General features: G+C 39.1%; 1 protein-coding gene across 1 annotated transcript in view; it reads left to right on the forward strand.

The window, feature by feature from the left end:
- The window catches only part of pard3aa (par-3 family cell polarity regulator alpha, a), a 444,866-nt gene that overhangs the window by 257,478 nt on the left and 162,261 nt on the right, over nt 1–25,127 (forward strand). The window contains exon 14 of the mRNA XM_084398765.1: nt 13,940–14,078. Within this exon, the coding sequence (XP_084254891.1) occupies nt 13,940–14,078 (139 nt within the window). The remainder of the gene's footprint in view (nt 1–13,939; nt 14,079–25,127) is intronic.

The following is a 25,127-nucleotide window of genomic DNA, read 5'->3' on the forward strand; positions in this document are numbered from 1 at the left end:
ATCAATGACTAGAAGATAACTACACATCAGCTTCATAAATTCATCAACTAACCATTCAGAAATATTGTCTACATGTTGTCACTTCTTCTCGAGTCTCTCCATCTTTCTGACTTCGGTTTGAACATAAAAGGCAAAAAGTTTTTGAAATGTTCAATGCATGTGTGTGTGAGGTAAAAGGACACGATCTCTTTAAGCTCTGCCCCCTGTGCCGGGAGCAGCAGCTCATTTGCTTTTAAAGGGACAGACACAAAAACGGTGTGTTTTTGCTCACCCTCAAAAAGTGACAATTTTAACATGCTATATAAAAATATCTGTGGGGTATTTAGAGCTAAAACTTCACATACACACTCTGGAGACATCAAAGACTGATTTTACATCTTGTGAAAAGGGCATTATACCACCCCTTTAAGCTATGATTAGTACAGTGCAGCTTTTTATGGGGATAATCATTTGGAAGTCATTTATTGAGCCAATTATCAGTTTCCACAATTTTTCAAAATTATTTTTTTTACTTTTTGTACCCAGTCAAAAAACATAAAAATGATGTCTTTTGTCGTCATTCACGGACGTACACACAGAAACCCCCCGAAACACGCAGCGGCCCATGGCAGACACACTGCTGAGCTCAGATCAGTCTTAATTAGCGTGTGTGTTGGGTTTCTACTGGAGCTTTGAGCTCACGCTGAGATCCTGTCCCCTCACACACGTCCCATCCAAGGTCACCCGTCGCCTGCCGAAACGCCCCGGCTCTAGCTCTCTCTTATCTGTCTGTCAGATGAGGATGAGGATGAGTGTAAGTGTAAAGAAGAGGAGAATGATGGGTAGAGAGAGTTTGCAGGAGTGTGTGTCGGGGACGGCGGCTCTGCTCTCTGTGACAGACGGCAGTTTGCTATTGTCAGAGAGCAAATGCAGGAAAACAGAGGCCGGCATTAAAATGAATAAGATCCGTCACTGTCCGCTGGCGCGTGTGTGTGTGTGTGTGTGTGTGTGTGTGTGTGTGTGTGTGTGTGTGTGTGTGTGTGTGTGTGTGTGTGTGTGTGTGTGTGTGTGTGTGTGTGTGTGTGTGTGTGTGTGTGTGTGTGTGCGTGCTTTACAAAATGCAGTCCCGGTGCTTGGGAAGGAAATGTTTGTGTGAGTGTAGGAAAGAGGCTAAATGTATTTACAGAAGTAATTTGAGACAAATCTAACTAATAGATGTCAAAATAAATAAAAACATGAAAGTAATGCATAATTAAATGTGTAAAGCCACTATTCTCTTCCAGGTCAAAACGTACCTGAAGGCAAAATGTATAACAATTAGTTTAAGTTGGTATACCTCTTACATATATATATTTTTTTTTTATCTAAAAAAAAAAAAATAAAAAATGATATGTATTTTCACAGTCTTAACATATAATCAAAGTTTCATTGTTCTTACCTCCTGTTTAGAATTTTGTATGTACCTCTTTTGGGTCAAAACGGACCCAAATACATTAGGATAGTTCAGCATTGTTATTACTGTTAACTGCATCTGTAAAAAAAAAAAAGAATAAAAAAAACCTAATTCTAACAAACAAACAAATAAATAACATACAGTGCATACTTAATATTAACATACCACTGTTGTTTAGATATAGGGTAGGACCTCAGAAACATCTATATAATTGTAAAATGGAATTATACAAATATATTTATAAAAATGTAAAGGTACAAATAATAAAAAGTTCTGTTATGTTTCTAAGTTGTGCATACTACTGTATTCATATTATATTTTTTCAGTGTGTGTAAAACCATACGGCTAAATATTATGTACAAACACTAATGAATGATGTTTTCTGATGCATATGATGCAGCTTATGATGGCAGCATCATGTTTCCGCCGACCTTTGGGAACAGCCTTTGTGTCTTCAGCTTTTACATTAGTAAAGTGTGTTCTTCTAACTGAAGGCGCTCGCTCTTTCGGCTCATAGAGGGAAGTTCTGACATGGGGAGAGTGACCTGATTTTGTCACAATTACAGTAGATTCAGAGTCTCAAACTGTAAATGAAGGGTTTAATAATCAGCCGCTGACTTGAGTGAAACTCTCTGGGGTTTCAAGCTGAGAATCTGGGATATCAGACTGCCTTTGGTAATTGAAGCAGTGATGTACTTCATAAGGGATCGTCTTGACCCAGATAATGATGTAATGTATTATTGGTCATTGCGTTTTCTTCTTCAGTTCAATAATTGAGGCTGAGCGATTCCAATCGATGGCTTTCCGTTTCTATTAATATAAGGTCATATGTTCTCAGACAATTATAATTCTTGCAGTCGTTTGAATTCAATTAATTTCTTAAGATACTTATCATTGTTTCTTGGCACCGAGTTTTCCCTTTACCCCGTTGTATTAAAACTATGGGACAAGTAAAGAAAAGAAAAAACTTTTCAGTTTCAGTGTTTATTACATTTAATGTTCTTTTTATTACAAAATGTTTTGGTGTAAGTTATCAAAGTTCAACAGAGCGCTGGAAGACAGCCTCTGAGGATTGTGGGTAATTGCAAGCGTATGTTGCTCCTCATAAAGTTTGGCTTTTGAGCCTATCAGCGCTGGATTATTAAAATGAGAAATTAATACATTTCCCCGGATCACGTGTGTCCAATTAGTTTTGCACGCCTCTGCTAAACTGGCTTGTGACGTCGAGGTGTCATTACGGTTGAATTGAGACGTGTTTGAGGCAGAAGTAGAAATTACCTTTGCATTTTCCGTATTTTTAGATGTACTACATCCAAAATGCTTTGGACTCAAATGTTAATGGGTTGACGATGTGTGTAAAAAATATCAGTAGCCACTTTTCCACCGTCGGGCCTTCACTAAAACACACCTATCTGGAACACCGTCACACACACATATCATTTCACCAACTAAAACACACCTCTCTGGAACACCGTCACACACACACATCATTTCACCAACTAAAACACACCTATCTGGAACACCGTCACACACACACATCATTTCACCAACTAAAACACACCTCTCTGGAACACCGTCACACACACACATCATTTCACCAACTAAAACACACCTCTCTGGAACACCGTCACACACACACATCATTTCACCAACTAAAACACACCTCTCTGGAACACCGTCACACATCATTTCACCAACTAAAACACACCTCTCTGGAACACCGTCACACACACTCATCATTTCACCAACTAAAACACACCTCTCTGGAACACCGTCACACACACACATCATTTCACCAACTAAAACACACCTATCTGGAACACCGTCACACACACACATCATTTCACCAACTAAAACACACCTCTCTGGAACACCGTCACACACACACATCATTTCTCCAACTAAAACACACCTCTCTGGAACACCGTCACACACACACATCATTTCACCAACTAAAACACACCTATCTGGAACACCGTCACACACACACATCATTTCTCCAACTAAAACACACCTCTCTGGAACACCGTCACACACACACATCATTTCACCAACTAAAACACACCTCTCTGGAACACCGTCACACATCATTTCACCAACTAAAACACACCTCTCTGGAACACCGTCACACACACACATCATTTCACCAACTAAAACACACCTCTCTGGAACACCGTCACACATCATTTCACCAACTAAAACACACCTCTCTGGAACACCGTCACACACACACATCATTTCACCAACTAAAACACACCTCTCTGGAACACCGTCACACACACACATCATTTCACCAACTAAAACACACCTCTCTGGAACACCGTCACACACACACATCATTTCACCAACTAAAACACACCTCTCTGGAACACCGTCACACACACACATCATTTCACCAACTAAAACACACCTCTCTGGAACACCGTCACACATCATTTCACCAACTAAAACACACCTCTCTGGAACACCGTCACACACACACATCATTTCACCAACTAAAACACACCTCTCTGGAACACCGTCACACACACTCATCATTTCACCAACTAAAACACACCTCTCTGGAACACCGTCACACACACACATCATTTCACCAACTAAAACACACCTATCTGGAACACCGTCACACACACACATCATTTCACCAACTAAAACACACCTCTCTGGAACACCGTCACACACACATATCATTTCACCAACTAAAACACACCTCTCTGGAACACCGTCACACACACACATCATTTCACCAACTAAAACACACCTTTCTGGAACACCGTCACACACACACATCATTTCACCAACTAAAACACACCTCTCTGGAACACTGTCACACACACACATCATTTCACCAACTAAAACACACCTATCTGGAACACCGTCACACACACACATCATTTCACCAACTAAAACACACCTATCTGGAACACCGTCACACACACACATCATTTCACCAACTAAAACACACCTCTCTGGAACACCGTCACACACACACATCATTTCACCAACTAAAACACACCTCTCTGGAACACCGTCACACACACACACATCATTTCACCAACTAAAACACACCTCTCTGGAACACCGTCACACACACACACATCATTTCACCAACTAAAACACACCTCTCTGGAACACCGTCACACACACACATCATTTCACCAACTAAAACACACCTCTCTGGAACACCGTCACACACACACATCATTTCACCAACTAAAACACACCTCTCTGGAACACCGTCACACACACACACATCATTTCACCAACTAAAACACACCTCTCTGGAACACCGTCACACACACACACATCATTTCACCAACTAAAACACACCTCTCTGGAACACCGTCACACACACACATCATTTCACCAACTAAAACACACCTCTCTGGAACACTGTCACACACACACACATCATTTCACCAACTAAAACACACCTATCTGGAACACCGTCACACACACACATCATTTCACCAACTAAAACACACCTATCTGGAACACCGTCACACACACACATCATTTCACCAACTAAAACACACCTATCTGGAACACCGTCACACGCACACATCATTTCACCAACTAAAACACACCTATCTGGAACACCGTCACACACACACATCATTTCACCAACTAAAACACACCTCTCTGGAACACCGTCACACACACACATCATTTCACCAACTAAAACACACCTATCTGGAACACCGTCACACACACACATCATTTCACCAACTAAAACACACCTCTCTGGAACACCGTCACACACACACACATCATTTCACCAACTAAAACACACCTCTCTGGAACACGTCACACACACACATCATTTCACCAACTAATGGAAGTTTTATCAGAATACTAACCATAAAGAAATCCACTGGAAACTAGCGAGATCGCAAAACGAACTGCATTTTCTTGGCATTTTTGTTGTTTACCTAAAGGTTTAAAACCCAAGCATTGCTGTTTCACCACAGTTTCACACTAATAAGTTGATGATAATGAATTAATCTGTGTCAAGACTGCACATTAGTCACACAGAAATAAAGTGGTACTTACCATTATTTCACAAAAGAAAGAAAGAGGACACACATACTTATTCAGCCGCGTCTGTTTCTGTTTATTTGTAGTCACATGTTTTCATCACTTTTAGAAAGAACGATCATTTCTACATATTTTCCTCCATAAATACGACCTGAGGAGCTTTAGCACAACAGTCCCAATACAGTTATATTTTCAGACAGAGAAACTTGCTTTATTTTAGGACATATGCAGATCTAAATATGGATATGAGACAGTCAGGTATAAAGATACAAGACGTACTGACAAATAAAATAAAGACACGATTGTGATAGCCTATATGATCTGTCTGATTTCTTCAAGTAGTCGTATTTACCACGTTAACTAGGGTAATGGTTGGAGCGCATAGTCTTTTTGCATCATATAAACATATTTCTGCCTTATCCGGTGACCAGAATCCACATCAGATCAGAAACAGAAAACACTCGAGGTTTGACTGGCCGACACACACGCTTCGGGCCCGACAGTGGAAACCAACTTTTGAACTACAACACATTATTCATAGTATTAATGATTTTGTACACTGTGTCAAAAAAATTTTAGTTTTCAGTGTGAATTTTCATATAACACACTCATCATCATCATCATCATCTTCATCATAAACAATGTCTGAAGAGCTGTGAGTGGCCCTCAGGTCCACTTTTTCATTCACAGTCTCTTTGATTTCTCTTTGTGGAAAAAAAAAGAAAATATCCTCAAAGTTATTCCACATAGCTGGGAATCCTTTAGGGAAGTAATAAATGCACACGCTGTCCTCGCTCAGAGATGCTCTGCTCTTTGAAAGAAATGCATTTGCATCAAGCCCAAAATGTCACTGTGGTTTGATGTTTTTCAAAAGTACTATTTAACTGGATTTTACTTACAAGTGCGTCTCATTTCCTTCTACAGTACTTGTTCAGATTATTTGAACTTTGTAGATTTGTCTCAGAGGAGGTGTACAATAACCTGGTAGATATTTGATGTAATCTGCTCTGAGAAAAACAGAATATAGCACCGAATCTAAACCTGTTTTACACTATTTGAACAAGCAGCGAGTAAACAAAGCATCAGCGTCAGCGCAACAACATGCTCGCGTTGTGCTTTCATTCTGACTGCAGTTTTGCTGTGACTCTGCGCTTCTTGCTGAGAAAAAAATACTACTTTTCAAGTCACCATGAAATCATAATTGACCATTCTTATTTTTATGGAATATTCTAGTATTAAGTATAACTTATTTATTTGTGCACATCATAATTCATATGCCTGGTAATCTTGAATGAGAATAAGTTCCTCTTGCAGCATCTCTTCTCTTCTCTGATGACGGGGGCGGGGCAACCTGTCACTCACATGAGATCAGCCAATAGCAAACCACAACCATCCAATCAATTCCTCACAGACAAAATCAAGCCCCGCCCACATTTTTCACTCAGATAAAAATCTGCCAGTGCATCAGACAAAGTATACTTGTATTAAAGATGCCATTATGCCAGTATCTATCTATCTATCTATCTATCTATCTATCTATCTATCTATCTATCTATCTATCTATCTATCTATCTATATCTATCTATCTATCTAATATCTTGTATCAGATAAAAAACAGTAAAAAGTTGGCATAAAACAGAAGTTGCACTAGTCTTTTCTTCTCTATTGTGACGTATATCAAAGTAAAACTGCTTCTCGAATGAGAAAAATAAAAATAGTGTAAATGTTTAGTGTTTTTTACTGGCTTTCCAGTAAAAATATCCATTTTAAAACACATTAAGTAGTCACTGTTGCTGTGTCAGTGCTGTAACTCATTAATTCCGGTGTCAGAATGAGTACTCTGCTTTAATGTGCAGTGTGAAATATACATTTCAGACTGTAATCCATTAGCATTCTTGCTGAAGTACATCCCGATTACGAAGAACTGTGCATTTACTATCAGAGTGCCTCCTGTGCATAAAAACAACCCATGTGGTTTGTGTCCACATGACGTTTATGAAAGCTGACATCAGGAAGGAAGTGTCATGCTGGCCACAGAAAACTGTCCTGCTGAAATGAGTGTCTGATCGATTGTGTCTTGAGAGAGCTATCAATCTGCCTGACTGGTAAATTATGGTTTTATTAGCGTTGAGCCAGACTGCGGCTCCACGGGGGGAAGCAGGGCATGATGGGACGCATCCACATACGCCAAGCAATATGAGGAGGACTTCTGGATCTGTGCTTCATTAGTTTATTTACTCTCCGATGGACCTTTTTGACATGAACTCACAATGACTTACTGATGTCATATCGCTGTGACTGGGATTCAGGAGGATGGCAGAAGCATCATGGGAAATGTGGTTTTGCACCTCAAAGAAATTGCAAATTGGAAGGAGTGTGTGTGTGTGTGTACGAGGCCGTCTTGTTTGACTGGAGGCGTCCGGGGAGCAGAATGAAGACTGCTCTCTCTAATCCACTTACAGCTCAGGAGGGAAACTCAATTGGTTCACCTGAGAAAGTAATTGATTGAATCAAAGGGCAGCGCACTGAGCCACAGTGGCATTGAGCAGATCGGGTGTCACGACACACACTCAATCTAACTCACTCACACTTCACAAGGTGAACCGAGACAGTTGTGTACAGAACAGATCAGTGGAGCTTCCATGTGGTCGTTATTTTCGGTTAATATAAGTCTGCCATATACAATAGTATTTTTAATGCAATTAAATGAATAATAATATCCATTTATTATTATTATAAGTAGTAATAGTATTAATAATAATTATAATAATAGTAGTATTAACTTAACTATATATATATATATATATATATATATATATATATATATATAGTGTAAATATATGAATACATTTGTTATATGTATTAATAATATATTATAATAACATTTTTTTATATATATATATATATATATATATATATATATATATATATATATTTATATTATTATTATTATTATTATTATTATTATTATATAATTATTATGATATATATATATAATTATGATGATATATATATATATATATTAATTATATATATATATATATATATATATATATATATATAATTTTTTTTATTTATTTTTTTATTATTAATCCCACATCAAATTTGGCTGATAAATTACTCCCAAAAGATCATTTAAAGTCATTATTGTGTTAAATGAGAAAAGTATCAAGTTTTACAAAACATTACAAAAAGTAGCTTTAGAAAGAAATATTTGATTTGATTCAACATATATTTTATTACACACAAACTTTTCTTAACTATGATAAAAAATGAGACAAGAACTCATACATATACTCATACTGCCCATATTTATACATCGACACGTCCAGTATTCAAAAAACCGTGCCACCTGGTGAAGTATGTCAGTACAGGAAGATTAACCAATCACAATAAAGGTCATTTACATAGAGAAGTCTCAAAAGTATAGTGGCAAAAATCTGCCTTTTTAATGCTGAGGGTCAGAATGGTCAGGGAATTGTTCTGGGTGCAAGAAACCTTGACTAATACTGTATTATAAGTGGATTTCAGATTTGGCTCCTTTAACTTAAGCAGTTGTACCCATTCAGTGCCCTCACTCTCACCGGCGAGAGAATTAATTCACCCACTATGGGGACACATAATAAACTGTCACTGGCTCTAAAGCACAGTATTCACAGGGTAAATCTGAGCAGTTCGACCCACAGCTGCACAGCCTCGGGCGCTTGTAGCCGTCATAATCCACTTGAAAAATAGACTGGAAATATGTGGGAGAGGACAACAGATCTGCCATAGAAAGGGGCTCATCTCCTCTGTGTAAATGAATGGGATTGTAGAGATGCGATAGAGAGAGCTAATGAGGCTGTCTGGGTCTCTGAGAGATCTGTGTGTGACAGCGTAAGACCTGTCATTACAGGCCGAGAGGAGAGAGAGGGGACGCGGGATTAACACTCAGAAACAGCATCAGGCCAGCGGAGCCTGCACATGTGTGTGTGTGTGTGTTGTAGACAGGATTAGAGTTACTGTATGATGCTGATATATAGGCAAGGAGATCTTCTCTCTCATCCAAGGTCAGAAAGGATTTTCTCAAACATGTTCTAATGTAAAATGTGAATACGTGGATGTGTATTACAGTGATTTTATCACGACTAGGGCAACAATTTGAAAAAGACCAGTGTTAAGTTGTTGCATTATTCATAACGAGCTTTTTTTTTTGTTGTATTTTTCCTGTTGTGGTGTTTGCCAGTGTAATTCAAAAGTTGCTCGGTCAATACTAAGGTATTATGACTGCCATTCAGAAATTAATTGAGAATGTCTTTAATTCAATTAAATTTAGATTGAGGAATTTTACTCAAAATTGCAGTTTGAGTTTACAGAATTAAAATTAACTGGGATGGATGGATGGGTGGATGGATGGATGGATGGATGGATGGATGGATGGATGGATGGATGGATGGATGGATGGATGGATGGGTAAAATGGCTAGATGGATGATGGATGGGTAAAATGGCTAGATGGATGGATGGATGGATGGATGGATGGGTAAAATGGGTGGATGGATGGATTGGTAAAATGGGTGGATGGATGGATGGATGGGTAAAATGGGTGGATAGATAGATGGATGGATGGATGGATGGATGGGTAAAATGGGTAGATGGATGGATGGATGGATGGATGGGTAAAATGGCTAGATGGATGGATGGATGGATGGGTAAAATGGGTAGGATGGATGGATGGATGGATGGATGGATGGATGGGTAAAATGGCTAGATGGATGATGGATGGGTAAAATGGCTAGATGGATGGATGGATGGATGGGTAAAATGGGTGGATGGATGGATTGGTAAAATGGGTGGATGGATGGATGGATGGGTAAAATGGGTGGATAGATAGATGGATGGATGGATGGATGGATGGGTAAAATGGGTAGATGGATGGATGGATGGGTAAAATGGCTAGATGGATGGATGGATGGATGGGTAAAATGGGTAGGATGGATGGATGGATGGATGGATGGATGGATGGATGGGTGGGTAAAATGGCTAGATGGATGATGGATGGGTAAAATGGCTAGATGGATGGATGGATGGATGGGTAAAATGGGTGGATGGATGGATGGATGGGTAAAATGGGTAGATGGATGGATGGATGGATGGATGGGTAAAATGGCTAGATGGATGATGGATGGGTAAAATGGCTAGATAGATGGATGGATGGATGGATGGATGGGTAAAATGAGTGGATGGATGGATGGATGGATGGATGAGTAAAATGGATGGATGGATGGGTAAAATGGGTGGATGGATGGGTAAAATGGGTAGATGGATGGATGGGTAAAATGGGTGGATAGATAGATGGATGGATGGATGGGTAAAATGGGTAGATAGATAGATGGATGGATGGATTGATGGATGAATGGGTCAAATGGGTGGATGGATAGATGGATGGATGGGTAAAATGGATAGATGGATGGATGGATGGGCAATGCCAATCTCTGAGGAAGACAGACTGTAAAGGGAGTGTATAATCCACATGGCTAATCCTGTTTGAGAAGCTCTAGATTAGGGGAGATTACGAGTAGAGAGGGCAGAATAAACGGGTTCATAATTACTCCTCTCCCAAACACTGGGCGTAGAAGATCTGTGTCTCCCACAAGCACATCAGTTCATCCTGAACTTTTAGAAACGCGTTCCTTTATAAAAAAACCCCTCCTGTTTTTATCTCCCTCTCATTCTGTCACAACCGTCAGATTTCAACAAAGGTTCATAAAACAAATCCTGGTTTTGTAAAGAAAAGCTCGTTGAGAAGAGTCCGGCTGAGCGGTTTATTGTCAGATGAAGTTGTAATTGTGTTGAGCTCTTGTGTACGTCAGTGAACGTGCTGTTTTATCAAGTCAGCAGCTCCAGACTTCATTAAACGTCTCATCTATATTAAACATCTGTTGTTTTCCCACAAACGTCCTGCACGGGCTGGGTGAGATGTGTCCTGTGTGATGGTCATCCTGCAGTCCAGGCTTGCTTGTCTTTGATGTATCTAGATGCTCAAAACTGTTTTGGTTGCTATTGATCAGAAGACATCAGTCTCATTCCTCCAAACTCACATAAACCCCTTTCACACATCGCGTTGATCCCGGGAATTTGCTGTAACATTGCTAGAGTGCCTTCTGTGTGAACGCAAACACGTCCCGGGATTGATGATGCCGGGATGGGGACCTAGTAGTAACATTGCCGGGATCAGTCCCGGAACGCCCCCTGTGTGAACAAAAGGACCAGGACCAATGCCGTAAGGGGTGTTTTGTTGCTCTTAGAAGAAAGTTTGTGTTCGTCATCAACAATGAAAGAACGAAAAAATGTGTGCAAACTAGAATGAAGCCGAGACCAGGAGCTCCTTACTATCCGCGCTGAAGCTGAGAGCGTACGCGATGTGTTAGTGTACGACCGAATCCGGAAAAAATGCTTGAGTGTAGTTTCTCGAGATCGAAAGCGCAGATCATTAGTAAACTTAAGACGCTGCGTAAAAAAATCCACCAAGTGCACGACTACAATGGAGAGAGCGGTAGCGGAAGATTAGACTGGCCTTTCTACAACACATCCTGACGTCACGTGTCTTTACGGGATGTGTGTGAACGCACTCACAGATTCCGGAAAATCACTGACAGTGTGAATGAACCATAATCAAACGATCCCGGGACAAATCCCGGGACACATTAGCCGCGTTTCCATTGTCGGGCCAGAGTGTGCTAGTGCGTGCCAGGGCCAGTCGCGTTTCCACTGTCACTTCCGGGGCTTGATCGGGGCCTACTCGGGGCCAACGGCCAGGATTTTCTGGCCCGTCGAATACCTTGGTCCAAAGCGGGCCAGCTCGGGCTAGAGGAGTGGTTTCGAACAGAGGCGGAGTTTACCCGAGTCTGGAGACGCCAGCGCCGGATGATTCTGTCAGCTAACATCAGTTAAAGACTTTTAAAATCATTTACCTCAAAACTCACTTTCATGTTTGAACGCCTTCTGTTTGTGATCCGAAGTGGATTCTGATCACCGTATAAGGTAGAAATATTTATATGCGATGCAAAAGACTATGCATGCTAACCATTACCATAGTAAACATGGTAAATATGAATGCTTGAAGAAATCAGACAAATCATAAAGGCTATCACAATCCTGTTCTTATTTGATCTGTCTCTTTATACCGGACTATCATAAAATAAAGCAATTTTTTTTCCGGGAGCTTCCTCTGTTTCTCCGGCTGAAAATATAACTGTACTGGGAGAGGACGAAGGGTACACATTGTAGGGAATGCAATGATGCATTCATAAAAAGCCTTCCCATAGTTCCCTTGAGGTTTGTCTCCAGATCCTGAGAGCTGTGTCTAAAAACACTGACATGTGGATCTTGGTCTTCCTAGTAGACAGGAGCGCAGGTGGTGGGAATTATGGGTTCCCTCATTCTCAACACAGCCTCATTCAGGAGAAGTTCCTGTGGGAGGAAGTGAAACCTTCTCACGATCAATGCGGGCCCGTGGGGAAAGTGTATAACACTATAAGAACATGATAGCTCATAAAGGACCTGAGATCAGACCTCAGTCAGCGACAGCCTAATCATACGAGCGCAGTAACAGCTCTATTAGTGCTGGAGACGGGATGAGGAACTGAGATGTGCTGGACAACAGATGTCTGGCTTCAGATAATAACTTTATTTATACTATTTTAGTAGCTTTTTTTTTGCTCACAAAAGCCATGCATCTGACTTTTTTTTTTGCGTTTTGTTTTATTGTTTTGCGTTTTGACTTTTTTTAGTTTTTAATTTAGTTTTGTTTTGTTCGTATTGTTTGAGGCATGCATCTGACAAAATGTTACAATTGTGCTTTGTGTTAAATTTTGTTTGTTTTGTTTTCTTTCATTTTAGGCTTGCATTTGACAATTTGTTGGCAATTGTGCTTAAAGCAAGAAAATTTGTTTTATATTACAATTTATTTTATTTTATTTTTTGTTTTGTTTACAAACAAAAGGCTTGCATTTGACAATTTTGTGACAATTATGCATACAGCAAGAAAAACTGTTTTATTCAATTTAATTTGAATGCATCTGACAAAATTTTCTAATAATTGTGCTTAAAGTAAGAACAACTATTTGCTAAAGGGACAAGACAAAAAAAGCATCTGAAAGATTTAATTAAAAAGATTAAAAAAAAAAAATATATATATATATATATATATATATATATATATATATATATATATATATATATATATATATATATATATATATATATAATTTGTGTTTTTCCCTCTTTCCCTCTGTTTAGCTATGCATTTACTGAATGAGCACTGTGCCACTGTTCGTCCGACTGTTTGTACTGTATTTTATTTAATTTTTCTAAACTGTTTTAATTATTCTTATTTCTTTTTATTATTTTAATTTCTTCTATGTAAAGCACTTTGAATTGCCATTGTGTATGAAATGTGCTATATAAGTAAACTTGCCTTTCTCTCCAGGAGTCTCCGAGTTGCCCGACTGTGTCTCTGAACTCTCCGAGAGATGAACATGAGCGGCGGATCTCTCAGTCGCTGTATCCCGGAGAGAGCCTGGATGACCAGCACACCCCACGACACACCATGATGGGGAGATTGATGGGTAAGGCTCATAATTTTAGTCTCAGCCACAGACGCCCCTGGTGTATCATTGCACACAAAAATGGCCTGAGCTTTCCCGAACCGAAGAACTCCAATCTGATCGGCTGACTTTAAGAATTATTCTGGATTCAAGACGTAATTGTTTTCATCAGTCCAGATGTCCTTGCTTACCTGTAATTTCTGGTTTCCACGTACATTGTATCCGGAATGTCATTAAAAGGAAATGGGTCAATTTGCATGTCAATCGAAGATCTTTTCCTGTCTAAAGGGGCTTTCACACTGTGTAGTTATTGGAACTAGCCACCAGGGCGGTTCCCAAGAACTCATTTTCCTGGTTGCATTCGCACCGCCTGTAGGAACTCTGAAGTGACATAATCCAGCATAGGCGACGTCATTTAGGCGCACCGTGATTGGCTGAGAAGTGCCTGGACTTCGGTCCATCTATCACTGTTTTCCATGTTCGTGGAGTAAGAGTATGTAAACTGTGTGTTTGCATTGCTTTTAAAAGTGGCCTGTGCCAGTGTTTCGCATGGCATGCGTTCAGCCAATCAACTTAAACGTACGTCATTGGTAGTTTCTAACGTTCTGGGTCAGACACAAGCGGCAACCTTCCCGTCTCTCTCTCTTGAATCCAACACGGAAGTGACTTAAGCCAGTAATTCATTGACTGGCCACTAGAGACAGGCTACAAAAGAGAGTCAATCCCATAGACCCCCTTGTTAATATACCCAATCTTACAGCAGAAAATAATATGTTTACAGCCTGGTGCAAAAAGTGGTTTTGGTCTATATAGCTAATTTTGCCCATCATTACAACTGTGAGGGGGGTGAATATTTTTATAACTCATCCGTTTAAATTATATTAAGCCTTAAAGTTGTGCATAATTAAGGGCGTGGCCACTTGAGTGACAGGTGGATTGCCGCTGCTGTCACTACTAGCCGTTTGTCCGCTGTCTGTTAGCGTCACGTCACCTCAGCTAATCCGCCTCGCTGCACATTTCTGGTTATCAGGGAGTGACGCGCGGCCAAGATGGCGACGGCTGGCTCCGCCCACTTTGAGTTTCAAAAATGCTCTTCAGAAACACTACGGGTGACGTCACGGACACTGCGCCCATATTTTTTCACACAGTCTATGGTTAGACACTACTATGAAGTCTAATTTAGGCGTTCCTATAGCTAAAATTGGTCCCGGTTCATTTGGTGCAAACATATTTCCGCCTTTAGATATAGGAACTATGAAAACGTTCCACTGGTGTGAAAGCCCCTTATGTGGATGTTTATTGGTCAAAATAGCTGCAATGTGGGACAGTCTTTATGGGGATAGTCATATTTTTGCTCTGCAAGACTATGTACAGTATGCACACACACACACACATACTGTTTATATATGTCTTGACCTTCTGTTTCCACCGGACATATACGCTTTAAATACACAGATGAATCAACACCTGGACACACACAGCTCAGCCCAGCCAGTCCCAGCATGCTCCTGTGGTTTTGTAAATGGGGGTTAATGTCATTTTCAAGCCTCTGTCTCATCCAGCATGACTCTTTCAAGTCAGTCCTGATTTTTCTCAAACTCAGCTCCATTTCTAGTCCTGCTAGACGATTGGAATCGACAGACCAATCCTTTCACCGTCATGCTTGTCATTTCACAATCGACTACTCAGTCTTGAACAATAAGCTCTTTAGTACCTGACGCAAGCCCTGATCTTCCTCCTCCTCCTCATCCCCTGCTTTTCTTCCACTTCTTGTTTTCTCTCCTCTTGTTCTGAGCTTGTCTTCTGCGTGTGTTTCTCATTGCAGTGTGATAATGCGTCAGTCAATGACGTCTCGTTCTCCTCATCAGAGTTACAGTGGCAAATGCGTCAGATGGCCGATTGCACTATCGTTTTGTTTGGCCTTATATTGTTGTAATTTTAATTGATAGTCGGGATAGTAGACAGGACAGTAAATTATGGGATGGGGGGGGGTGTATAGTGGTTGATAGAATAATAATATATTTTATTATTATCACTAATACTATATAACATGTTATATATATATATATTATTGCAGGGCAACGATTAATTGTGATTAATCACATCCAAAATAAATGTTTGTTTATATAATATATGTGTGTTTACTGTGTATAATTATTTTGTATATATAAATACACACATACACATGTATATATTTAAGAAATATTTGCATGTATGTATGTACTGTATAAATATTTATACATAATTTATATTAGATATAATTATAAATACTTTATATATATATATATATATATTTTTTTTTTTATTATATATATATATATATATATATATATATATATATATATATATATGCATATGCATATGCATATGCATATGTGTGTATTTATATATACAAAATAATTATACACAGTAAACACACATATATTATATAAACACAAACATTTATTTTAGATGCGATTAATCTTTGCCCAGCACCTATATATATATATATATATAAACTAAATCAGATCTCAGAATTGTCTTTCACCTTGTCTCTCTGTTTTTCACTTCTCATTCTTTCCTAGTTTGGTTTGCACAAATGAATGCATTGACACTTTTTCTCTAAAAGCATGCGAGTGAATCTTCCCCATCTCCTGTGCGGAGAAACTCTAAAACTTCTCAGAAAGCAGCACTTCAGAGAGTTTAGCTCTACATCTTCTCCGGAGGAAAGTAAAAAGGCAAAGTTTGAGAAAGTTTACCTCAGGGATGATGGCACCCTTCAGCTATTGTAGGCCTGACACGTTGTCATATACCTCATAAACTTTAGTTTTCTCGCCAAATGCACCTGAGAATAGTTTCGCCACTTGACAGTCACTTGCATAACACGTTATTTGTGTTTGTGAAAACATGAAAATTGCAACAATAACAGATGACACATTAAATGGCCCATTACTGACGTTCTGAATGACAGAATGTCTGTGCCGTAACGTTCTGCGCTGTAGGACGAGAGGTTGGACCTTGATGTATGTGTTTGTCAGAGGTCATCTTCTAAAGGACCCGGGTGAAGACCTGCCTGACACCGCGTGCTGCATCACTGTCAGGGAAATAGTCTTCAGGAGCCACAACTCCTTTCACACATATTAGCTGTCACTCGGGAAGGAGCAGACATGGCAGGTTTGAGCTACAAGGTTAGCGAGATAATGTCGTCTCGTGGCTGTTATGACAGGTCGGGATGAGGAATGAAACTTTAAAGCTTGAAAACAGACTGAAATGGGGGAAAAAAACTGATAGTTGACACAATTTAGGGTACAATTTTTATATGACTGGATAAAGGAAAGTATTAATCTTAGGTTGTGGAACTGGTCTCAATGTGCGTTTGGTTAGTTAGTTTCTTGTTTTTGTCTTTATTTATACCCGCCACTATTTCATTATAAACGGTCTTGCAACTAACTAACTAACAAACAAACAAACAAACAAACAAATAAATAAATAAATAAATAAATAAATAAATAAATGGTGTTATTCATCTGAATTAATGTACGTAAAAACAAACCAAATCAACATGTTGCAAAATGTTGTTTAACTCTTTACCTTCCAGTGTTGTTTTTATTAAAAAAATTTGTAAGCATTTTGAAAATTTTCACAAAACTTTCATGGTCCCCAGAATATTTTGGTGTATGAATATCTGAAAATGGAATATTTTAATATCCATTTTACCTATCCATCCATCTACAGGACCATTTATACTGGCAGGCATAAATAAAGACAAGGAACATGATAATAATGATAAAATCCAATAAAAAAATAAATGTAAAAATGCTGAAGTCACGTTTGGTTTCAGTGACAGGGCCGAGCATAATGGAGCATAATTCACCACTGTAGTGCATGTTGTTTGACATTTCAGACAAATCAAGCGGAAAAAAAAAAGTTTTGAAATGTGATCCGACCTTTGAGACTGAAATGCATTTCCGAAAATCCGATTTTAATTGTCTTTCAAACCAAATTCGAATGATTTCACGTCATTCTCTGCTGTTCTGGTTGCAAATAATTAACCAGATTTTGCCCTCATCTCTCCATCTTTTCTTGTCACACGTAACATGTCCCTTCTTCCTAGAGGTGAGGTGTGAAATTGCACCTTTTCTGTCTGGCAGCCGTGCTGTAGATGTTGGATTCTCGTAGTCTTTTATGTTGGAGTTGCACTTAGTGCTACTTTAACAAGTTAAACACAGTTAAAGTCACACACAGAGGGACTTTTTTCAATCATTTAAGCGAACGCGCTGTACCAATTTGAATTTGCCCTTCACAACTGTTGATTTGGAGAGAGAAGTGCCTCTAAGTGTGTGACGGGAAAGGTTAGCCCCATTAAACAGCGGAAATAGGCACTGTGGCTAATGCTCGTACCAAAAAACGAGGTGTACGAGTCCATTAATAGTCCTTCATGTAAAACGGCGTTTCTGTGACTGCTGCTCCTGGAGACTCACTATATTCTGCCCATACAGAGACATATTGAGTATATTCTGAATGAATCTACCTCTGAACGACAGTCATTACAGTTGCGAATGCCTTGTGCACTTCAGGTAATCACAGTGGCAGAACTTCTTAGAGTGTAGTCATTTAGACAGAGCACTGGAAATCATCTTCGGCACCTTTCAACAGGTAGAAAAAAGAGAAAGAAGTCATATTGCCTGTCGGATAAGGTCATAAGCCATGTTGGATTAGCGTATGTATGTGATAATATATAATAATAGTTAGGCTGCATAATATAGGCTATTACCACCACAACACTGTGAGGATGGTAATTTTGAAGTCGTCATTTGTGACATTCAGCGACTCTTCTGTGAAATCTGATTGTGCTTCGGCTAACAATTTGGCTGGCGATTATGCTTGAGATTTGGTACTAAGGCTTGTGATTCAGCTAGCAATTTGACTAGTAATTTAGCTTGTGATTTACTTGGCAAATTGGTTGGTAAGCTTGTGATTTGGTTATTGTTTAGTTAAGCACTAAAGCTGTGATGTAGCTATGATTTGACTAGATTTTTAGCTTGTGATTTGGTTAATGATTAGCAATAAGGCTTTGGATTTAGATAATATTTCACTATTCATTTAGCTTGATTTAGTTAGTGATTTGGCTAGTGATTAAGCTTGTGATTTGGTAGGCCTAACTCTTGTGATTCAGCTACGATTTAACTAGTGGTATATATTGTAATTTACTTAGCAATTCGGTTTGTGATTGGCTAGCAATTGCAACTGTGTGTTTTGTAACTGCTAAATTACTTACAGGTACCGTACCTTTAATCATTATGCATACACTTTTATCCAAGTATGCAGAAGGCTACAACAAAATTGATTCATCTGAGGGAGACGCAGACATGGGGGAAAATGCTTTGGAAACTCGTATATCAGAGCGCTAATTATCTTTAGACTTCTTTTATTCCTTAAACATAAAACTAATTAACAGGAAAGCTAATGTTGCTTGTCTTTGCAGCTGCATTAGCGATTAAACTTAACTACTTCAAAGTTAAACTCCTGTTTTTTTTTTCATGTGCTTCCTCTGATGTTTTGTCCACCACCAAAACATTAGGTTGCAAATTAATGAATCCTGAAGCTTACTGTAAGCTTGTAATATTTTATCTTTGTGTAATATCAGTTCTCATATAAAGAGATAAAAGAGACATAACACTAAATATTATGAGTCAGGGTGATGGGCGGGGCTTAATCTGACAGTTCCATCACATTGATTGGCCGCAGTGGCTGTCAGTCACAGTGATGGGCGGGGCTTAATCTGACAGTTCCATCACATTGATTGGCCGCAGTAGCTGTCAGTCATAGTGATGGGCGGGGCTTAATCTGACAGTTCCATCACATTGATTGGCCACAGTGGCTGTCAGTCAGATCGATTGGCGGGGCTGTCAGTGGGATGAGCTGCTGGCTGTGAAACTGTGTGAAGATGTAGCGTATACACTGAGCCTTACATCAATCTAACTGGCAGTGTGAATCCACCTCTCGCGAGTCTCTACTACACGGGCTACTTGTCAAGGCATAATGCAGCAGGTGGCAGATACACATCCCGGGCTGAATCAGATGTGTTTTTTCTTCTTTCTCCATTTCTCTTTTCTCCTGTTGTGTCTTGGCCAGGACTTTGTGGGATACGTTGTTTAAAAGAGTGGTTATTTTAATAAAAGTACAGAAAATATGCAAGATCTTGGCAGTAATCAAGAATTTATTTGATGTGGAGTGAATTAAAGCAGTCTTGTTCGCTGCGAGCACAACTTTGTCTAAATTGAAAAGTCCAGTCAGAAGCAGAAAATCTCACTGTGTCGCAAATTGCGGACCCGTCAGTCTCTTCTGGACGTGCTGTTTCGGAGGATAATCGTTTCACTCCACGGGGATCATGGAAATGTACTTCACCTGTTGATGGCTGGAGAATTAACAACATTTGCCGGCCATGAATATTTCAAACTTGTGATTTTTTTAGAATATATACCCTGTATGTATTTTGTTCATTATTTAGTCTTTTACTGAATCTTTGCAATAAGCAGTGTAACAATTGCAGCAGCATATTTAAAGTAAATATCAGGCATTTTCTTTCAAACATTTTTAATTGTGTTTGCTCAATTAATTTTGTAAAACCATCAACTCTTACTAACTAAGCTTATGATAGTAAATTGTGCAATTCAATATATTAAATTCAGATTAATCTGATTTACTCGCATTGATTTAACATAATGTATCAGTTATCGAAACATTACAATAAAAAAAAGAAAGAAATAACAATAAAAATTGAACTTGTTTTTGAAAGAAGTCTCTTCTGTTCATTGAGGCTGCATTTATTTAAATAAAAAAAATCTACTCTTCAGTGTCACATGATGCTTTAGAAATAATTCCAATATGATGATTTGCTGCTCAAGAAACATTTCTGATTATTATCAATGTTGAAAACAATTTTTGCTGCTTCATATTTTTGTGAAAATTGTAATGCATATTTTCAGGATCCTTTGATGAATACCGCATTTATTTGCAATAGAAATATTTTGTATCTGTCATTCTTGTTGAATAAAAGCGTTAGTTTCTTGTTTGTCTATTTTGACCGACTTGGTTTGTTGCCCAAATCAGCTTTTAGGAAGGATAGAAATATAATCTATATATAGATAGAGAGATACGAGAGAGGAAAAGTTGAGCTTTTAACATTTCACTCTTTCATCACATCTCTCCGTGAATCCCGAGCTGTGACCTTCTTTTCCTCAAGGTATATTTTTCTCTGTATCTCTTACTCTCTTGTGAATGGCACAGGAGCAGAACTAGAATGACAGAGATATGCTGGGAATTGCATCACACCAGCAGCGCCTCCTCTGACTCCCTCGGCTTCTCTTAAGTGGTTTGTCTCCGCCTGTCAGATTAGCGCACCCGCTGTATTAATCTGCTGATGAAGACTCCAGGATAATGAGAGCTGTTATGCTAACAGGTGGAGGGTTGATGAGAGATAACAGACTTGCAGTGACCACTGAGAGCTTGAAACACTCGCAAAACGAGAAGAGAGAGACCCGCTCTTATTGTTGTTTCTCCCTGTGACCTTCCCCTGTGATGTTACTGTCAGGGACCTGACCTCTAGAGTGTTACACACACACACACACAAAAACAATGCATGTGTACATATTAGGCCTGTCATTTAACACATTAATTCACTGCAATTAGTTATAAAACAATAACATCACACTACAAAATACTCTCAATTAATGGATTCCAGCAGTAAGGATTTTTCAGATGATGATACTATTAAAGAGGAAATATTTTGCCCTTTTACAAAGGTTTGGGCTTTACTAGAATAGGTTTTCATGTTCAAAAAGCACATTATTTTCCTCATATTCTCCACTGTTGCAGCTCGTCTCTTCCCAGTCTGTCAGTAACGCTCTGTTTAGTTCCTGTCTCTATGAAGCCCAAGAACCAAGAGCGCTATTTTTGAAGCTTTTGACTGCTTTTAAAGGCTCTCCACCTCTGGTAGAGCTCAGAAGGATTTCTTTTGTCAATTTCTGTAAGGGAAAACTTTTCATGTCATGAATTTGTGATATCTGACTTTAAACTGATCTCAGCTGTGTGTCTGAAAAAGCATCGTGAGTTAAGTTGATCCACGATGCACTTAGGCGTATGATGCTGTTGAGAAATACAGCCGTGGTTATTAGAAGATTTTTGCTTTTGCTTTGTTAAAACCTGCAAGTTTTAACTTCAAATTTGTGTAAATAGGATAGTGTGTTCTCTAGTGGGTGATTTGTCAAACTTCTTGAGCTAATGTTGTACTTCAATTCCACCAAACAAAGACCGCGAATGACTTTTGTTAAACTTCCCATCTGGATTTCAGTTATAAAATAAATCTGTGTTTAGGTCTTTCTCAGAGAAAGTTTGTGTGATTGCCCCTGAACTGTCAAAACTTATGAAAGACAAATGATCTCTCATTAAGACTGAGGAAGCTGCTTAGTCTGGTTTTCTTCAGTTTTTATTACTTCTAGTTTAAACAAGAATCACCATAATAATGTTGTTCAATTGTTTAACAAATGAATATCTTAAATAACTAATGATTATGCTTTCCTGTAGCTCAAACAGTAGAGCGTTGGCGCTTGCATCGTCAAGGTCATGGTTTCGATTCCCAGGGAAAGCGAGAACTGATAAGAATGTAAAAAGTGTACCTTGAAACGCAATGTAAGTCGCTTTGGATAAAAGCGTCTGCCAAATGATTACATGTAAATGATTATGCTAAATTATATCCATTAATAGTCTGTTGTTAATGTGTACTCGAACCATTTGATTTTCATTTACATGTATGCATTTGCATAAGTGACATGCATTGCATAAAAGATAGACATTTTATTAGTTGCTTTCCCTTGGATTCGAACTCATGACCTTAGCAATGCTAGCCGTGCTTTAATGATTGAGCTACATGCAAGCTAATATTAGAAAGCTAATGTCTTTAAGAAAGACAACTATTTGGCTAAGATGTTAAGTTTCTGAGTTGTCACAGTAAAGGTAATTAATGGAGCACACTGTGGGTTTCGAACCTACAGCCGTGGTTGGGTTGATCTGTTTAGCTGGTTTTAAAGTTGTTTTGGGCACTTATCATGTTGTCAGGCTGGGATACCAGCTCTCTGACCAACTATACCAGCAAACCACCATTAAATATATATATTTTGGCTGGGAGTAGATGCATTGCTTTGTTGTTTTAATGGCGGAGGCTCTTTCTTTCACTATTTCCTGTGTTTACAGTATAAGCCCATTCTCATGTAACCACACTCAAATCAAATGTGACTGGTTTAATGTTGCCAACACATGTGATGCAATATAATGTTAAATGGTCACTGTATTTTTGGAGGATGTATTCTGAAAAACACATGGCATCAAAGACCCTCAGATCGCAATGATGACCTGCTGGATTTCCCCGACCACAGCAAGTCACTGTGGATGGACATTCATGACAAACACTTGGCTTTCACTCGATCCCCTGCTTCTGGGAAAATGTGATTGTTGATGACTTTGTTCCTAAATACATGGGAGGTTGTGATTAATACCACATGTTGGCCTATTTCTTTCATTTAAAAATGTTTTTGGATTACCGGATTACACAAAGTTGCATTATGCTTTTTTTCGATGACTGGAGGAAACTGAAACCTTCTTGTTCCCGCAGGTCTGTTTCGGTGAAGCCCAGCTTTCAAATCGCCTTCTTTAGATGCTCTTGAAATAAACCCAGTGCACCGACTCTTCTCAAAAGCTTTTGCTCACTATGAGCTAAATCAATGAGACTGAAACCTTGAAGCTGCTTGAATACCTGGAAAAATTGAAGTCTTATGGCATGACCTTTCATTTTGTGCTTAAATTTGGGTTGAAGTCACATTTTGGACCTTATGAACACCTCAACCATTTTAAAAACCATCCTGGTGACCTGCAAATGTCATGTACTGGATGGTGGCGGTCTGATTTGTTGCCACCAGGACTAGCTCAACCAACAAGACCAGCATGTTCAGCCAGCTTCGCCAGAAATGACACTTTCTTCATCTACATTAACTTAAAGTTGCTTAATTTTAAGGTTTCTACCCTTAAATGCTTTATTCTGATTGGTTGACAACCGTTTGCATGTATTATTTGATGTTAATACACAGATAAAGTAGTTCCAGGCATGTTTTGACCGCATTATAGTTCCATATCACATCGCAAAATTATTTACGTTGTTTCAAACAGCAAAAGAACCAAAACCCACAAAGATATTGACCAAGCAAATAAATATAACAAACAATAGGATTTGAAAACTATTTCAGTTTGTGCCACAAATTTATGTTTTATTATTAACGAAAAGCCTGCTCTCTTTCTCTTGCTCTCTGTCTTCCCTTCGCGTCATGGCCGCCATTACCACTTCATTCATTTTCCAATAATTCAACAGCCCATCATCAATTATTCCTTACTTGAGTTTTCCCACACTACAAGAAATACAAGTAGGAACTTTTCTGATAAGTGATTGTCCAAACTCCGCTTCCCTCCACCAACCATCCTGAAACCCGACTGCCCTCTTTCATTCTGGACGCAGCATCAAGGAACCGTTTCATTCAAGTTTATTTGTTCGAGCCCCCGATTTGGGTGGCCAACGCTGCTGTCTACGCCAATCACTGGATTCCCACAATGGCTTGATTCTGGGCCCAGCAAACAGGCAATGGGGGGGACTATTTGTTATAGCAAGAGAGACCCTGCAAGGGATCGTCTGATCGCAGCGTGACAGAAAACAACAGCAGTCCGCCACCATGCCATCAGCGCCCTGCAAGGAGAATATCGCGCAGATTAAACAGAAGAGGCAGTTACAAACACAAACAGCTCCTTCATGAGACCCAACAGTTTGGGAAAGACTGCACATGATTGCCTTGATGTTTATCCCCAAATGGCCTGAATCAGATGTCCTCGGGATGCAAGCATGATGCAGAGGTTTGGAAATCTTCACCGATTAAACAAAAGCATGATGTGTTTGGGAAGGAAAGATCTTTTGGGTAAAGCAACAGTCTTTTGTTTTTGCTTCAGTCATCCAGTTCGAGCCAAACTGCGTCCTGTGTAGCTTTGCATTAT

The sequence above is a fragment of the Rutilus rutilus genome (genome assembly GCF_951802725.1).
Source record: "Rutilus rutilus genome assembly, chromosome: 24".
Lineage (NCBI taxonomy): Eukaryota > Metazoa > Chordata > Actinopteri > Cypriniformes > Leuciscidae > Rutilus > Rutilus rutilus.